We start from the raw sequence: 15,124 nt of genomic DNA, 5'->3' as shown, positions 1-15,124 counted from the left end.
AGCTGGAGGCAAGTCTGCGTGCGCGTCGTCGGCGGGCTCGTGGGCGCGGCTTCCGCTCTGGTGGCGGCTGCCCTCCTCGCCTCTAGCGCTGCTGTGCTCGCCTGGCTGAATGCGGCGCGGCGGCGGGTCTTTCTGGCCCGTGGGCGGGAGCGTGTGGCGTTCGATCTCGTGGCAGAGGAGCAGGCGAGAGAGATCGCCCTGGATCACTCGAGATCTCCCGAGATCTCCCGAGATCTCCCGAGATCGGCCTGGATCACTCGAGATCACTCGAGATCACTCGAGATCACTCGAGATCACTCGAGATCACTCGAGATCACTCGAGATCACTCGAGATCACCCCCGACACTAGGCGGAGCTCGTGGTGGCGGGGGCGCACGCGCGCCGCGAAGCGGAGAGGCTCACGCCGCGCCGCCGCGCAAACGCCGCGCGGGCTACGACTCCGCGGCGCGCGCGCGAGGCTGCCCCGCCTGCGCCCGAGGAGGAGGCGCCTCCGGGAAGGCGCCGCCGCGCCGAGCGGGCGAGGGAGGAGGAGGCGGCCGCCGCGCGGCGCGAGGCGGAGCGGCGGCGGCAGGAGGAGGAGGAGGAGAAGGAGCGGGAGGCGCGGCGGGAGGCGCTGCTCGCGCGGCCGCTCGAGGCGGAGATGGGCCGAGATCGCACCCGAGATCGTCCGAGATTAGGCCGCCGCAGACGCCGAGGCGGAGCGCGCGAGCAAGAAGGAGGAGGCGGTCGACGCGGCTGCGCTGCGGCGAGCACAGGCCGTGCTGGAGGCAGAGCGGCTCGCGTGGGCGCCGCCGTCGCCGCGCGCCGACTGCAGTGACGGCAGCCGCGGTCGAAGCAGCGGCGGCGGCAGCAACGGTGGCGCAGCTCGGCGCGCGGGGCGTGGCGCCAGTGCCAGCATCAGTGCCAGTGCTAGCACCAGTGAGGGCGGGCGGCGCGCCCCGCCGTCCAAGGACGAGGGGCGGGCCCTCGCCGAGCTGCTCTGGGAGTACGACCATGACGCCTTTGCCTGCGGCGCGTCGGCGGAGGGGGCGGCGTCGCTCGCAGCAGCAGCCAGAGTGGAGGTGGAGAGGAGCGCAGAGGCGGACAAGGCGGCCCGGGCGGCCGAGGCTGGGGCGGAGAGGGCGAGGGCGGCATCTCCGTCCGCCAAGGAGAGGCCAGCGGCGCAGGCGACGCAGGCGGCGGCGGAGGGCGCACGCGGGGCCGCAGAGGCGGGGGAGGAGGAGGAGGCGAGGGCGGAGGCGCTTCAGAGGACGCAGCGCTCGTGCGAGGCGGAGGAGCGCAGCGATGAGTCCGCCGTCGCTCCAGCGCCCACCTTCCGCTCCAGGGTCAGGCTGCTCCAGGACGCGCTCGGCCTGCCTGCGGACGAGGTGTCTCGCCTAGACACCTCCTAGACACTTCCTAGACACCTCCTAGAGACGCTCGGCCTGCCTGCGGACACCTCGTCCAGGCGGCGATGAGCTGTGAACAGCGTCGCTTCACGGCGCTGCTGGTGTGAGAACAGGGGATTGGGATGACGCTGCGGCGCGCGCACGCGACGCTCGGCGTCGAGCCCACGGCGGGCGGGATGCCGGCGCAGGCCGCTTGAGGAGGGGCTCGTCCGAGCCGAACCTCTCCCCTCTCGCGGTGACGGTGTGCCGCGTGCCCGCCCTCTGCAGGCAGCTCAGCTCCTCGACATCATTCGTTTGCGCTCCGAGGCGGCGGTGGAGCAAGCCGGGAGGGCGGCGCCGGACGCCGGGCCAAAGGCGGAGGAGGAGGGGGACACGGCGGGCGGCGGCCGCGGCGCGCTTGGCGGGGGGGAGGTGGAGAACGGCGTCGCCGAGGGGGTGCAGGGCGGCGAGGCGGCGGCGGCGGGCGGAGGCGGCAGAGGCGGCGGAGGCGGCGGAGGCAGCAGAGGTGGCAGCGGTGGCGGTGGTGGAGGCGGTGGAGGCAGTGGAGGCGGCGGCGGCGGCAGCGGAGAAGGGATCTCGCAGATGGAGGCCTTCTTGGCGAGTGCAAAGCTGACCCGGCGGCCCGGGCTTGCCGAGGCGCGGGGGACTTGGCCCCACGCCGCGCTGCGTGTGGAGAATCTGGCCACTTACAGCCGCTCACGTTGCCACAGGTGCTGCGCGAGGCTGGCTACGAGGAGGTGGCCGATCTCGAGGATGCTTCCGATGCAGAGCTCTTGCAGCTTGGGCTCAGGAATGTCGAGTGCCGGCGGCTGCGTCGCTACCTTGCAGCGCCCGAGCAGAACCGCCCCCCGTGAGGCTTGTCGCTTGAGCTGCACGTGCAATCGGGTCATCTTGCGGCAGCCGGCACGTACGGCTCTATTCTCCCTCAAGAATCATTTTTATATACGTAGTGATTAAGGTAGGTAAGGTAAGGTAAACTTCTCTCCACACACACTCTGACTCCGACCCCAGGGCCTAGGCGGCCCCGCCATGAAATCTAGCCGTGTGTGCTGGCGTCCGGGTCCCAGCGGGTTTTCACGTAACAAGTGCCAATCCTCCTGACATCCACTGCATGTGAGCGACGGCCTGCCGCCGCCGCCGCCGCCGCCCCTTCCGTCCTTCCCACCCGGCAGCGGCGCTCCCGACTTTCATCGGTGCACTCCCGGCACTCTCCAGCCGGCAGCCTCCCTTGCTCTCTCTCTCTCTCCGGCCGGGGCGCGCGCGCGGGGGCGGCGGGCTCGAGGCGGCAGGTGAGTGTGCGGGATGTGTGTGGGCCCGAGTGGGGATGTGCCGAGGCTGCCTGGGCAGGGACCGGGCCTGTAGCTCGCGGCATGGGTCACAGAGCCATCTGGCCGTACCATCGCTCCCGCCAACGACGTCTGGCCTGGGCCTCGCCACTCGCAGCAACCCCAGCTGGCGTGGTGCGGGTGACAACCCAAGTGGCCCTTCGTGACATCCGCTTGCCAAGGCATTGTGAAGGCAGCTGGATGAAGCTGGCGTTGTCGGCAAGCTCCGCAGCTCTTGCGTGCGACGAGTGCACATAAAGGGTCCTGGTTCTCAGAAGTTGAAGCGGATGCCCCTCCGCAAGAGCAGGAGACGGCCGCGGCGCGAGCGATGTGGTGGGGCCCGACTCGTGCGGCGGCTTCGACGCTCTTTTGTGCGACAATTCTGGCGCCAGGCGGCAGCTGCAGCTACTGACCATCGCCACTCCCCGCCGCTAGCCGCCGCGCGCGCGCCTGAGCGGCGAGCTCCTGAGCCCGTTGCCTCCGCCGGACGCTCTCTGCCTGCATGGCGCTCAGCTGGTCTTCGAGGCCCGCAGCCACGCCGCCCTCTCCGCTGATCACCGCCGCAGAAAATTTTTCGCCGAGCGCCTTCAGACCGTCCACCGAGCCGGCGCCAGGCGTCGCCTCGCCGAGCGATTTGGCCGTCTGCAGCAACCTCTCCATCTCGTCGATGAGCTTCTTCTTCCTGTCATAAAGCATGGTGTGGCCGCGCGGCGTGTTTGCGGTGCGGCCTGATAGCGTGTCGAGCTGCTTCTGCAGCTCGCTGTACCGGTCGAACGCCTCCTGGATCTGCTGCTGCTTGAGCGCCATGTCGGCGAGCTCGTCTCCAACCTCATTAATCTTGCTGTCCTCGGCGTCCGCCTCTTGCTGCTTCTTCTTGCGGCGCCGTCTCGCACTCTTGGTCTCGGCTGCGTCTGCGTCCAGCATCGTCACTGAATGCCGACGACCGGGCGGCAGCACAGCGTGCGCCTCTCGAAAAAGAATTCATCAAAAAGAACTCTCCCGCGCAGCACACAGGTTCGACACAGGAAAAGAATCTTACCAAAAACTTGCTCGCACAACACTGGGCACGGGACTGGCGCGCACTGGCACTAACACAGGTACACGCTCGAAAAAGAATTTAAACAGCAGTCCCTCTCACAGCACACCGGCTCGACACAGGTGCGAACTGGCGCGTGCTAGTACTATCACCGGCACACCACCGGAGCCGCCTAAGCGACTCCGTTAAGAGCGGCAATGCACTTAGCACCGTGCACAATGCCGCTGTCCCCGCACGCTAGCTCGTTCACCGTCTGCCACGCCACGGCGGTGTGGAGAACGACAGACAAGCGCTGCATCTGCAGCCCGTGCCAGTTCTTGGTGGTCCATGTGACCTCATCGAGGTGCTGAGCGTGCGAAAAAGAATTGGCGCGTGCGACAGTGGCACGGGACTGGTGCGCTCCCATCCCTCCCTTGGGTTAGCTGTTTTCTTTCTTTCTTTCTGGTGCGCACTGGCACTAACGTTCAGCGAAAAAGAATGTCAGGCTGAACTCCTCGACTGCACTCCGCAAGTGCTCCAAGAGCAAGACCAAGTGCCAAGCCTTTGTCACAGCAAACTGGCACGACAAGAATTGACGAACAAGAAAACGGAGCAAGAAGGAGGACTTAAACCCCAGCGGCTCACCCTCTGAGAAGGCGGCTCACCCGGAACAGGTCCCAGTGGCAGTGTGGAGCAGTCGCCTGCATGTCGAGTCTCGAAATCCGTCTACTCCTCGTCGCGCTTGCGCTTGCGGCCCGGCTCCTCCTCCGCCGGGTCGACGCCCGCGCAATGCATGTGGAACTTGACGAGGGACTCGGGCGCGAGCGCCGCAAAGTCGGCGCGAGTGACCACTGCGCGAGAACGGGGGACGAGGTGTGATGCGCATTCGCGTGTCTGCGCGCGGGAAGGGAGGGTGAGCTTCACCTCGCGCCATGTTTGCCTTCATGAAGGCGAGGCAGTTGCGCTCGAGCTCGGTGGCGCCGTAGACGTGCGCGAGGCTGAGGAGCGAGCACGCCATCTCGCAGGACAGCTTGTCGCACAGCTGCCCCTCCGCCCAGCGCAGCAGCCGCAGCACGCCGTACTTGTGCGCGGCGGCGAGCACCGCCTGCAGCTGCGCGATGCTCTGCTCCGCCTCGCTGCCAGAGGCGCTGCTTGAGGCGGCGGCGGCCGAGGAGCCCCCCGAGGAGGGCGAGGCGCCCCCCGAGGAGGAGGAGGAGGAGGAGCTGCCGCGCTCCTCGCGCAGCACCTTTTGCACCTCGTCAAAGTCGTCCGTGTACAGAAAGTGAAGCAGCGCCTTGAGCGCGGGTGGCGGCACGTCCGTCACCGTGAGCGTGCGCGTGGCGCTCTCGCGCATCTCGTGCGAAAACGCGGCCGCGAAGACGTCGCTGCGCTGGCTGAGGATGCCCGTGTGCGCGCTGAAGGTCACGGGCGCCGCCTCGCCGTTGCAGGTCGCCTCGATGGTGACGTCGGAGTGGCGCCCCTCGGTGAGGAGGGAGAGGAGGTCGGCCTGCAACGTCGAGGGCGGCACCTGTTCGCAAGCAGCTGCAGTGTGTGGAGAGAGGAGGGAGAGGAGGTCGCCCTTGAGCGTCGGGGGCGGCACCTCGACCGACGGCGGCTTGTGCTCGTAGACGACGTCCGTCTTCCCCACGCGGATCTGCGAGCTGCTGTCGGGGTGTTGCATCATGACCGCCTCCTCGATGCAAACCTTGAAGCAGATCGCGTCGTCCGTGACCCACTCGCTGCCTGGGGAGGGTTAGGGTTGGGGTCGGGGTGAGGGTGAGGGTGGGGGTGAGCGCGAGGGCAAGGGCAGGATTAGGGCTGCCGAGAAGCGCGTCGAAGGAAAGGCCGAAGAGCCCCTTCGACTCCGTCTCCAGGTCGGGACCGCCAACGAAGGACTCGATGTCGTCGGCGGAATCGAGAGCGGCGACGGCCACGCGCGTCGGCTCCCCCAGCGGCTGGAACTCTCCGCTCGCGTCCCGCAAAAAGAAGCGGTAGCAGAGGCTGGTCCCGTAGGAGTCCGCGCGGCGAATGAGCGCAAGGGTGCCGGCGAGATCGTCATCAAAGTACATGAAGTCGTCGTCCGCGTCGTGCTTGAGGCTGCCGCCGCGCGGGCTGAAGACGAGCATGTACTTTGAGGAGGCGTCCGAGGCATCAACGTCAAAAACATTGCTGTTGGTGCACGCGCGACCCTCCTGCGTTAGCTTCTGCTCGATCCAGGACAGGCCCTGCACCTCCCAGATGAATTCGCGCTTCACCACGTCGCTCGCATACGAGATGGTGGATTTGGCCAGAGAGGAGGATGGGGCGCGCTTCTTCTTCGTAGGCGGCAGGAGAGAGAGATCGTCAGGTGCCCCGGGACCCGATGCGACGTCGGCATCGATTTTACGGCGGTAGCTTTGCTTGTGGCGGACGAGAGCACCAAAATTAGCGACCATCGACCTCTTCTCGTCCAACTCGCGCCGCAGTCGCTGCCGCTCCGACGCCTCTGCGATGTCGCGATCGGCGGTCACGGCCTCCTCCTGGAGTGTGCCTATCATGGCGACCTGCTCCGCGATTCGCGCGCGGATCTCCGCTGCGGTGAGGTGCTCGTCGTCGACGTCGGCCATTGCAGTTGGGCTGCTGCTGCTGCTGCTGCTGCGCTGGCCGTCCAGAAAGAAAAAATGATTTTTTTTTCGTTTTCTTCGAGGCCAGAAACAAGAAATCATGCCGCATCCTCCCGTCGTGGGGGGCGCGCCCCCCAGCTTTGCCGGACGCGCTAGCCAAAGTGGACCGCTTGCCCTGATGGAGTGCCCGTGGGTCGCCCGCGCACGCGCTCCCTGTGTCGCGGAGGACGAGGATCAGATCACGCTGGCCAAGGGCGACCGCGTGCGTGTCGAGCGCCACTGTCCGGAGTCGCAGACGGCGTTTGTGGCCTTCTCGTGCGCCGCCGGGATCATCCGCGGCCTCGTCCCGCTCTCGCTCCTGGAGCCCGTCGACGCTGAGGAAGGAGCGAGCGAGGGCGAGCCCAGCCAGGGAGGCGTGGACGACGAGCTCGACATGTTCCGCGCCCAGCTTGGCCACGGCGAGCTGCAGACGACGCGAGCCGCCGACAGCGACGACGAGGTGGACGACGACTTTGAAGAGCTCATCAAGGACGTCGAGGACGCTCGGGAAGACGCGGTCGCGGTCGAGCAGACGCCGAGCAGAGCCGCTGCCTCTGACGCCAGCGGTGGCGACGAGCGCGGTCGAGGCTGGTCGCGGCCGCCCTTTTGGCTGATGGAGCGCATTGCGCTGGTGTGCGACGGCGACCCTTCCGGCCTCGCGTGGTGCGCGACGTGCAAGCACGCGCGGAGCTCGCGCCCGCCGCTGCGCGTCCTCGCGATCGGCGACTTTTGGGAGGGGACCTCCGTGGGACCAGCGGCAACCTTTCCGAAAGCCGCCGACCTCTTCTGCGTCCGGCTGTCGGCCTGGAGCGGCGCCTTGGCGGACGAGACCCTCGCCCGGGTGTCGGCGACGCACGCGGCGGAGGTGACGCACCTCTTCGTCAAGGTGTCGCATTGCGCGGGCGGCGCGGCGACCGAGAGCGGCGCCAGCGACGCGCGGCCGCCTGAGCCCGATGCCGGCGCCGGCGCTTCCTCCGGCGGCTGGGCGCATCAACGGGCGGCCGCTGCGGCGCCGCGGCCATCAGACGCCGGCCTCGCGAAGTTCTCCTCGCTGCGGGCGCTGCACATCCAGCACCTCTCCAGCTACGACCGGCGCGCGGGGGGGAGCACGTCGCGGCTCATCGAGGCGGCGAAAGGCACGCTGCGCACGCTGTGTGTCGAGAGCAAGCACTGGCTGCACGAAGAGGCGATCCCCGCCCTGCAGTCGCTCGGGCGGCTGGAGCACCTGGCGCTCGTGCTCCTCCCAAACACCACGAGGGTCATCTTCGAGAGCGGCAGCCCCGCCGCCACGGCCGCGCTGCAGCGCGCCGCCGCCGCCGCGTGCCCCTCGCTCGTGTCACACGCGCGGATCTGCTGCCACCGGCCCGCTCTGACGGGCGCGGAGGTGACCGGCTGGTACCGCTCCATCCGACCAGATGCGAAGTGGTACGCGGCGGCATTCGCCGTTCGGAGAGCCGCATAGGCTCGCTTGCAGAGCTCGCTCTTAGCCTCACCTCTCAGAGGAGCAGCTCTCAGTGCACACAGCGTTGGAGAGAGAGAGATGTTTAGCAATACCAAACAACTCTAACACTCACACGTCATTTTGTTTGCAGCGTTGGTCTCCAGAGAGAGACAGAGAGAGCAGAGTTAGGAACTGAGGAATAAAAAGAAAATAATTTTTTTCCAGAGAAGAGCGTGGGCGGGCGGGGTGATGTCGGTGTTTGTTTTGTTGCTCGTGTGTGAGAACTTGTGAGAGAGATTTTTAGCAATACCGTGTTTTTGAACTTGTGTGTGAGAACTTGTTACGTGAAACCCCACTTTGGGACCGACCTAATGAGCGGCGTCCCAACCCAGCTCGCCGACCTGGCTCGGGGCGACCTGGCCTGGCTGCGCACCGTCCTCTCCGGGCGGCGGACGCGCACGTCGCTCGCGGCCCGGCTCGACGCGCGGCTCGACACCGAGAGGCGGGACACGCTGCTCACCTGGGCCGCTCGTCACGGGCAGGCCGAGGCGGCGCGGCTGCTGCTCGAAGCCGGCGCGAGCGTCGGGGCGACAACTGGCAGCGGCGCTTCCGCGCTGTTCATCGCGAGCCAGCAGGGCCACCTTGACTGCGCCCGGCTGCTCCTCGAGGTTGGCGCGGCGACCGACCAAGCCCAGCCGAACGGCGCCACGCCGCTGCTCGTCGCGTGCGAGAAGGGCCACCTCGAGATCTCCAGGCTGCTGCGCGACGCTGGCGCTGGCATCAACCAAGCGATGAACGATGGCGCCACGCCGCTGTACATGGCGTGCCAGAACGGCCACGTCGAGATCGCCCGGCTGCTGCGCGACGCTGGCGCGGCGGTCAACCAAGCCTGCAATGACGGCACCACGCCGCTGTACATCGCGTGCGAGAACGGCCACCTCGAGAGCGCCCAGCTGCTGCGCGAAGCTGGCGCTGACATCAACCAAGCCTGCAACGACGGCGTCACGCCGCTGTTCGTCGCGTGCCAGTACGGCCACCTCGAGTGCGCCCTGCTGCTGCGCGACGCTGGCGCTGACATCAACCAAGCGATGAACAATGGTACCACACCGCTGCTTATCGCGAGCGAGAAGGGCCACCCCGAGATCGTCCAGCTGCTCCTCGAGGTTGGCGCGGCGGTCAACCAAGCCAACAAGAACGGCTTCACGCCGCTGTTCATGGCGTGCCAGAACGGCCACCCCGAGAGCGCCCAGCTGCTCCTCGAGGCCGGCGCTTCGGTCAACCAAGCCATGCATGACGGCTCCACGCCGCTGTGCATCGCGTGCCAGGAGAGCCACGTCGACATCGTCCGGCTGCTCCTCGAGGCCGGCGCGGCGATCAACCAAGCCAAGCAGAATGGCGCCAAGCCGCTGTTCGCTGCGTGCCACGAGGGCCACCTCGAGGTCGCCAAGCTCCTCTCCTCCTACGGCGCCTCCCGCGCCGCGGTGCCGCCCTTCGGCACGCCTGAGGAGATCGCAAACCTCTTTGAACACGCCGACCTCGCCGCCTGGCTGGTCGCCAGCCGCGGCTGGACGCCGCTCGCGCACCTTGAGACCCTCACCGCCGCCCGCGCCACCTCCCTGCTGCGCAGCGGCGCAAGCCTGCACGAGGGTGAGCCGACGCCGCTGCAGCGCGCCGCGGGCGGCGAGGGCGAGGCGGCGGCGCTGATCCGGCGGGCGGCGGCGCCGTGGTCGCCGGCAAGCCACTCGCTCTTCCCCGCGGCGGCCCGCGCGCGGGCGGCGCTCCTCGTCCGCTCGATCTACGAGATCCACGAGCGGTTCCACCTCGACTCGGCTGGAGCCACGAACGGCATCGCGGCGCTCGACTTTGGCCACTGCGTCTTGGGCTTCGCCATCGCGCGCGAGACGGAGTAGGCCGGAGCCGCGGTGAGAGTCTTTGCCTCGGCTCCGACCATGGTCGTGGCTCGTGCTGCTTGCTGTCTGGGGTCCGGAACCGCTGTTTGGATTGGGAGAGTGCGCATATGTTTTCGCGGGGGGGGGGGGGGGGGGGGGAGACAAACCCCCCAGATGGTGCATGCCGACGGGGGAGATATTGTAACTCGAAATGCCACGACACACACCCGGGGGATGACACATATTCCAGGGGTCTGGCTCTGGTACGGCTCTACTCCGGAGAGACTATCTCTCTAGCCCAGAGGAGATACTGCCTGAGTGCCTGCGTGCGGGACTGCGACAGCGAGACCGAGCGAGCTCCTATTGAGCTCCTTTTACAGCTTCATTCTTCCGGCATAAAGGGTGTGCGTGTGGATGCTGGGTTGAACAAAATCGGGGGACGCGACCCACCGACCCACCTCGCCGCAGACGGTCCCGCGCCTCAGTCGCCGCTAAGTTTGCGGCACGCCCCGCACCGTCCGCTGTGCCGCGTTTTTTGTCCGGAGTGAAAAGTCCAACGCGCTCGTCGGTGACGGTGTCCCCCAACCTGCGCCGCGCTCGGCGAACCTCGACAGCGCTTTCGGTGGCATGCAGCTCTTTGCGACAGAAGCCTGGAGAGCAGCTCCTCTGCTGCTCACACACTCTGCACAGCTGACACAGCCTACTGTGCGGCTGCCACAGCTGTGACAGCGATGGGCTCGCCCTCACTGGCCCTCAGTCACTTGTGCTGCGGCTTGTGTGAGCGACAGTCTCTTGCTTCCGCACGTCGGTGTGCTTGGCGACCGCCTGGCTCAAGGGTGAAGGGGGGGGGGGGGGGTTGGTGCGGGAGGGGGGGGGTTTAACGGGGGGAGCAAAGGAGCTCGATTGGCGACAAATGTGGGCCTCGCTTTTTTTCGGCTCCCCACCCCGGAGCTTTGTGGTGGCCCCCAGCCGCACCGGCCGAGGCCGGGCGATGTGGCTTGTTGCACGAGTATATGACAAAAGCGTCGAAATGTCCCAAAAAGCGTGTCGCGAGTTTGTTGCAGCCCCACAGCCGGCGCGCGCTGCCAGGACGCACCGCTCGCGTGTCGGCCGCACTCCCTGGCACCCAGGGAGTGCGGCCGACCGACCAGACCGAGTAGGCTCGACGCCGCGCTCGCTGTGGAGCTGCAACAAACTCGCCGCCGAGCGTGCCACCGAAGGCGTCCCGTCGGAGGTGATAAAGTGTGAGACCTGAGGCTGCGGAGGTGACGCCTGAGGTACCGGCCCGTGCACAGCGACTCAGCCGGCGACCGCCACGGGCTCAGACGAGACTTGTCGACTCGTTCCGGCTCAGCTTCACCGTGGTCATCGGGCGTCTGTCGACGTCAGGACCACCCATACAGCTCGCGGGTTTGAGGTCGCAAGAGCCAAGATGGTGGCGTTTGGACATCCCAACCATCACACAAGACAGCCTGTAGGTGATGGCGGGACGGCGCAGTGTTTGTGGCACTCGGCAGTAGGCACCCGCGGCACGGCCCCGCTGTCGGCTCTCGCGGGCTGCGGAACCGGCCCCAGAAGGGGACGGTCCGGGCGAGTGTGGCAGCTCCTGCGCTAGTATGGGCACCCTCTATCACAACACTACTGATCCTGGTCATTAGAGCTGCCAGGGATAGCGTCAGGAGCCGGTAGGAGTCAAAACCTCTCATATTTGAGACACATCGTGTCCCATATACTCGTGCAACAAGCCATGTGTGCGCGTGCTGGGAGTGCCATGGCGACCCACGCATCGATGATCGAGCGTGCTTAGACCGTGATATACAGGTCCCAAGTGACGGACGGCGTTTCGGCGTTCGGCGAGCGGTCCGCAAAACCAAAAAACTCGTCGCCTCCGCACGGGGGGTCCCGGCCGACGTCATGCGCGTCCGGACGCGGCCCTCCGTACACGGAAACAGGATACTGAAGGCATTCCCGAACTCAAAACAGGATACTGAGGGCAGATATGAGCTCAGCTCAGTGAGATCTAGCTGCACATACCCTTAGTATCCAGAATAGTCCAGTCTGAAAAAAGTCGGTCCGACCGCGCGGAGCCGTCTGGCTCTCTGCAGAGCCCCCGCGGGCACGCCTGGTCCGCGGCGGCGAGGAGGGAGCGAGCGCCGAGAGCAGCGTCAATCCTGTGTGCGAGGGGGAGGGGAAGACACTTATGCTAGTAGGTCAGGGAGGTGTAGATGGTCGGGCTCAACCACCTGCACTCGGATGAGCCGCAGCCTAATCTCCGCCGTCGCTGCAGCAGGCAGCAGCTTGCCAAAGGAGCCGCCGGTCGTCGACTTACCGTTGACCTCGGCGATGAAGTCGCCCACGCAAAGACCGGCGGTGTCGCCAGCGCCTCCCTCGACCACGTTGGTAATTTGGTGGTTGTTGGGGTCGACAGAGATTCCAAGCGTCCCGCCCTTGCGTTCAGGGCGCGCTTCTTCGCGCCAGAGGAGCCGCCAGCCTCGTCGTCGGCGGTACTCCGCGCCCGCTTGCGGTGGGGAGCAGAGTCCGCGGCCGGCGTGATCAGTTTAAGCGCCTCGTCAAACTTCCAGCCGGCCTGTTGATCGCGCGGCACGTAGACTCCTTCGTCGGAGGGGAGGTTGAGGTCGAGGAGGCCGAGCACCGACTCCATGTGGTATGGGGCGGAATCGTCGACGTTGTACTTGAAGGTGTAGTCGCCGTCCGCGCCCGACTTGGCGTAGAAGTTGCAGTGGATCTTATAGTTGGCTGCCTTAGCCTCGTCGAACGGCACGGGGAGATAGGTCCGCACGTAGCTCCCCCTCTTGCCGCCCGACTTGCAGAGCATCTGCTGCACGCGGCCGCACCACCAGTCGAACCTACCCGCGCTGTCGTACGTGGCGATCACAACGTTCGTGCTGATCTCGAGCATTGGTGTTGCAATTGTGAGCGGCGACTCCGTCGGCGGGTCGGCGGCGGGCGCGGCGGACGCGGCGGTGTCAGAAGCGGCGGGGCCGGTGCCGGTGCCGGTGGCAGCGGCGCCGGGCGCAAGGCCGGCGGGGCCGGTGGCAGCGACGCCGGACGCAAGGCCAGCTGCGGCGGGCGCAGGGGGGAGGGCGGCAGAGGCGCGGTCGCGGTCGAGATCGAGCTTGGCCTGCTTGGCTGCGGCCGTGATCTTCTCTAGGCGCGACGTCGGTACGGCAAATTGGAGGACCTCGTGCCTCTCGGCTTCTCCTATGCGTGATGCCAGCAGAAAGGACGCTGATTCATGCTCAAATGAGGCACTGCGTGTCTCCTCGCAGCTGCAGCTGGCATCCGCCGTGGACTAATAAAACTGCGATCTCAGTGCCCCAGCACGCAAAATTTTCTCTGCGGGACTACCGCCCCGCACCCCGCCCGGGATGAATTCACACCTCTCAACAGCTGTTCACACCTGGAAAACTCATCGGATTTGGGCCACTTGCCTGGGCGACCCCGGACCCTTGGCGGACGCGCATGACGTCGGCCGGGACCCCCCGTGCGGGGGCCTTCGGTTAACGACGGCGTCCCACGCCCTGCACTCGCTGTTGCCGTACTCTCTGGGAGGCGCCCACCCGTCACTGGTCGTGACCGAGCCCAGCAGAGAGTCCTGTAGGGACAGGCGGGGTCGAAGGTAATCGGTGGTCCCGCCATCGTGATGCCTCGGGTTGACTTTGATCGTGTGGGAAGTGGCAAGCCTCTCAAAAATTCATTCTGAGAAACCTAATAAACTCGGATTCTCCTTCTTGCAAAGATGTAGAAAAGAAACCCGAAACCAGAGACGGGCGGGCGGGGGGGGGGGGGGGACAGGCTCTCACCAAGGCGCTGTGGTCTCCCAATGTCATTCGGACGCTCGGTGCTCTCGCGGTTGCGGGCGGCCGTGCCCGCCTCGCGCGTCAACCTTTTCGTGCACGCTGGGAACAGCCTAGCGGTATGTGCAAGCATGAGTGAGGACATGGTGTCCCTGCGCGGCTTCATGATTGGCGCATCGTCTTGCAGTATGGCGTTCAACATGCTGCAGCCGGCGCCGCTGTGGACGCCCGTCTACTGGGGTGGCTTCTTCGCGGCGATGCACGCGTACCAGCTCGGCAAGATCTTCCGTGAGCAGCAGTCCGCCGTCTCACTCAGCGGCCGAGAGCACGAGCTGTACGAGAGCGCCTTTTTGCCACACGGATTCACGCCCCGTCAGTTTCTGCGGCTAATGCAGACGGGCGAGTTTGTGACCCTTGAGCCCGGCGAGTGGTGCGCGCTGCAGGGCGAGCCGGTCGAGGCGCTCTTCTTTGTCACTGGAATCAGCCCCGAGGCGTCGGTCGAGCTGCAGCAGCTGCAGCCCACCTCGAGCTCGCCGCACGACGGGCCGCCTGTCCAGGACGTGTCCAAGGAGATGAGGCTGCTCCGCCGCGTCGACTCGATCGACGGAGTGCTGTCGCGCGTTGAGCCAGCCTCCCTCGGCAGCGGTCTGTGGGTCGGAGACGTCTGGGCACCGCGCATCGAGGCCGACTCCTCTTGGGCCCTCCCCGCGGGAGCGTCTCGGAACCTTCCCGTAGGTCTGGGACCCGAGCGTCGAGCTGCTCGAGTCGTGGCCGACCGAGCAGCAGCGGCAGCACCAGCACCAGGCGCAGCAGCAGCAGCAGCAGCAGCAGCAGCAGAAGCAGCAGCAGCAGCAGCAGCAGCAGCCGCCGCCGCCGCCGCCGCCGCCGCCGAGTCAGCCGCAGCCAGTGCATCAGACGCAGCAGCACTCTCCGCCGCCGCAGCAGCTCGCGCGACCGGCCGTCACCGGCGCCGCTGCTGACGACGAGTCTTCGCCGCCGCGGCTGCTGCGCCGGTCTCGCACGTGGAACGCGTCGGTGCGCGTGTGCGGCGGAGGGGCGGAGGCGGTGCGGTTTGACAGCGAGCGGTCCCAGCGCGCGCTGCAGGAGACAGGGTCGGACTCGGAGTCCGTCACTGAGGAGGAGTGGATGCCTTACTCAGGTTCCACAGCGCGCTGCAGGAGATGGGGCCGGCCGCTCGCCGCGCGGCCGAGCGGATGCAGATCGCCGCGCTGCAGGCCTGGGCACCACAGCATGCAGAGTTGCAGACAGACGGACGGACGGACACTCTCTCTCTCACACACACACACACGCATACACACACACACACACACACACACACACACACACACACACACACACACACACACACACACACACACACACACACACACACACACACACACACACACACCCGCACGCACACACACGCATAGCGCTTTCCCCGGCCCTTTCCCTCACACCAGCGAGCCCCTCTGCCTCGCCCCCCCCCCCCCCCCCGCGCCTGGAGGGGGAGCGGGCGCCCCTCAACGGTTGGCAGGCCCCCCCGGCGGACTGGGGGAATGCCTGCCCAAGACATGCCCCGGAAATGTCCGAAACACCTCCCGGA

General features: G+C 66.8%; 5 protein-coding genes across 5 annotated transcripts in view; 2 read left to right on the top strand and 3 right to left on the bottom strand.

The window, feature by feature from the left end:
• Nucleotides 1-1,970: 1,970 nt before the first annotated feature.
• On the top strand, nt 1,971-2,242 carry EMIHUDRAFT_195506 (hypothetical protein; the record flags this gene model as incomplete). Its single annotated transcript, XM_005775373.1, has 2 exons — nt 1,971-1,989; nt 2,064-2,242. The coding sequence occupies 2 exons, from the start codon at nt 1,971-1,973 to the stop codon at nt 2,240-2,242; spliced, it is 198 nt and encodes a 65-aa protein (XP_005775430.1).
• Nucleotides 2,243-2,449: 207 nt separating this feature from the next.
• On the bottom strand, nt 2,450-3,637 carry EMIHUDRAFT_447766 (hypothetical protein; the record flags this gene model as incomplete). Its single annotated transcript, XM_005775372.1, has 1 exon — nt 2,450-3,637. One exon carries the CDS (start codon nt 3,635-3,637, stop codon nt 3,119-3,121), a length of 519 nt encoding a protein of 172 aa, XP_005775429.1. The 3' UTR covers nt 2,450-3,118.
• An 817-nt stretch (nt 3,638-4,454) lies between these two features.
• Nucleotides 4,455-5,082, bottom strand: EMIHUDRAFT_308404 (hypothetical protein; the record flags this gene model as incomplete). The annotated part of the gene is made up of 2 exons (XM_005775371.1): nt 4,455-4,579; nt 4,653-5,082. 2 exons carry the CDS (start codon nt 5,080-5,082, stop codon nt 4,455-4,457), a joined length of 555 nt encoding a protein of 184 aa, XP_005775428.1.
• A 5,371-nt stretch (nt 5,083-10,453) lies between these two features.
• On the bottom strand, nt 10,454-13,360 carry EMIHUDRAFT_95597 (hypothetical protein; the record flags this gene model as incomplete). The annotated part of the gene is made up of 4 exons (XM_005775370.1): nt 10,454-10,525; nt 11,944-12,191; nt 12,572-12,922; nt 13,282-13,360. 4 exons carry the CDS (start codon nt 13,358-13,360, stop codon nt 10,454-10,456), a joined length of 750 nt encoding a protein of 249 aa, XP_005775427.1.
• Nucleotides 13,361-13,544: 184 nt separating this feature from the next.
• Nucleotides 13,545-15,124, top strand: part of EMIHUDRAFT_447764 (hypothetical protein) — a gene marked incomplete at its 5' end in the record, with an annotated part of 3,778 nt that continues 2,198 nt past the window's right edge. The window contains 3 exons of the mRNA XM_005775369.1: nt 13,545-14,163; nt 14,573-14,677; nt 14,754-14,776. Of these exons, the coding sequence (XP_005775426.1) occupies nt 13,545-14,163; nt 14,573-14,677; nt 14,754-14,776 (747 nt within the window). The remainder of the gene's footprint in view (nt 14,164-14,572; nt 14,678-14,753; nt 14,777-15,124) is intronic.

Source organism: Emiliania huxleyi, assembly GCF_000372725.1.
Source record: "Emiliania huxleyi CCMP1516 unplaced genomic scaffold EMIHUscaffold_3, whole genome shotgun sequence".
Classification (NCBI taxonomy): Eukaryota; Haptophyta; order Isochrysidales; family Noelaerhabdaceae; genus Emiliania; species Emiliania huxleyi.
The sequence above is the reverse complement of the archived record's forward strand: the minus strand, read 5'-3'. Positions and strand labels throughout refer to the sequence as shown.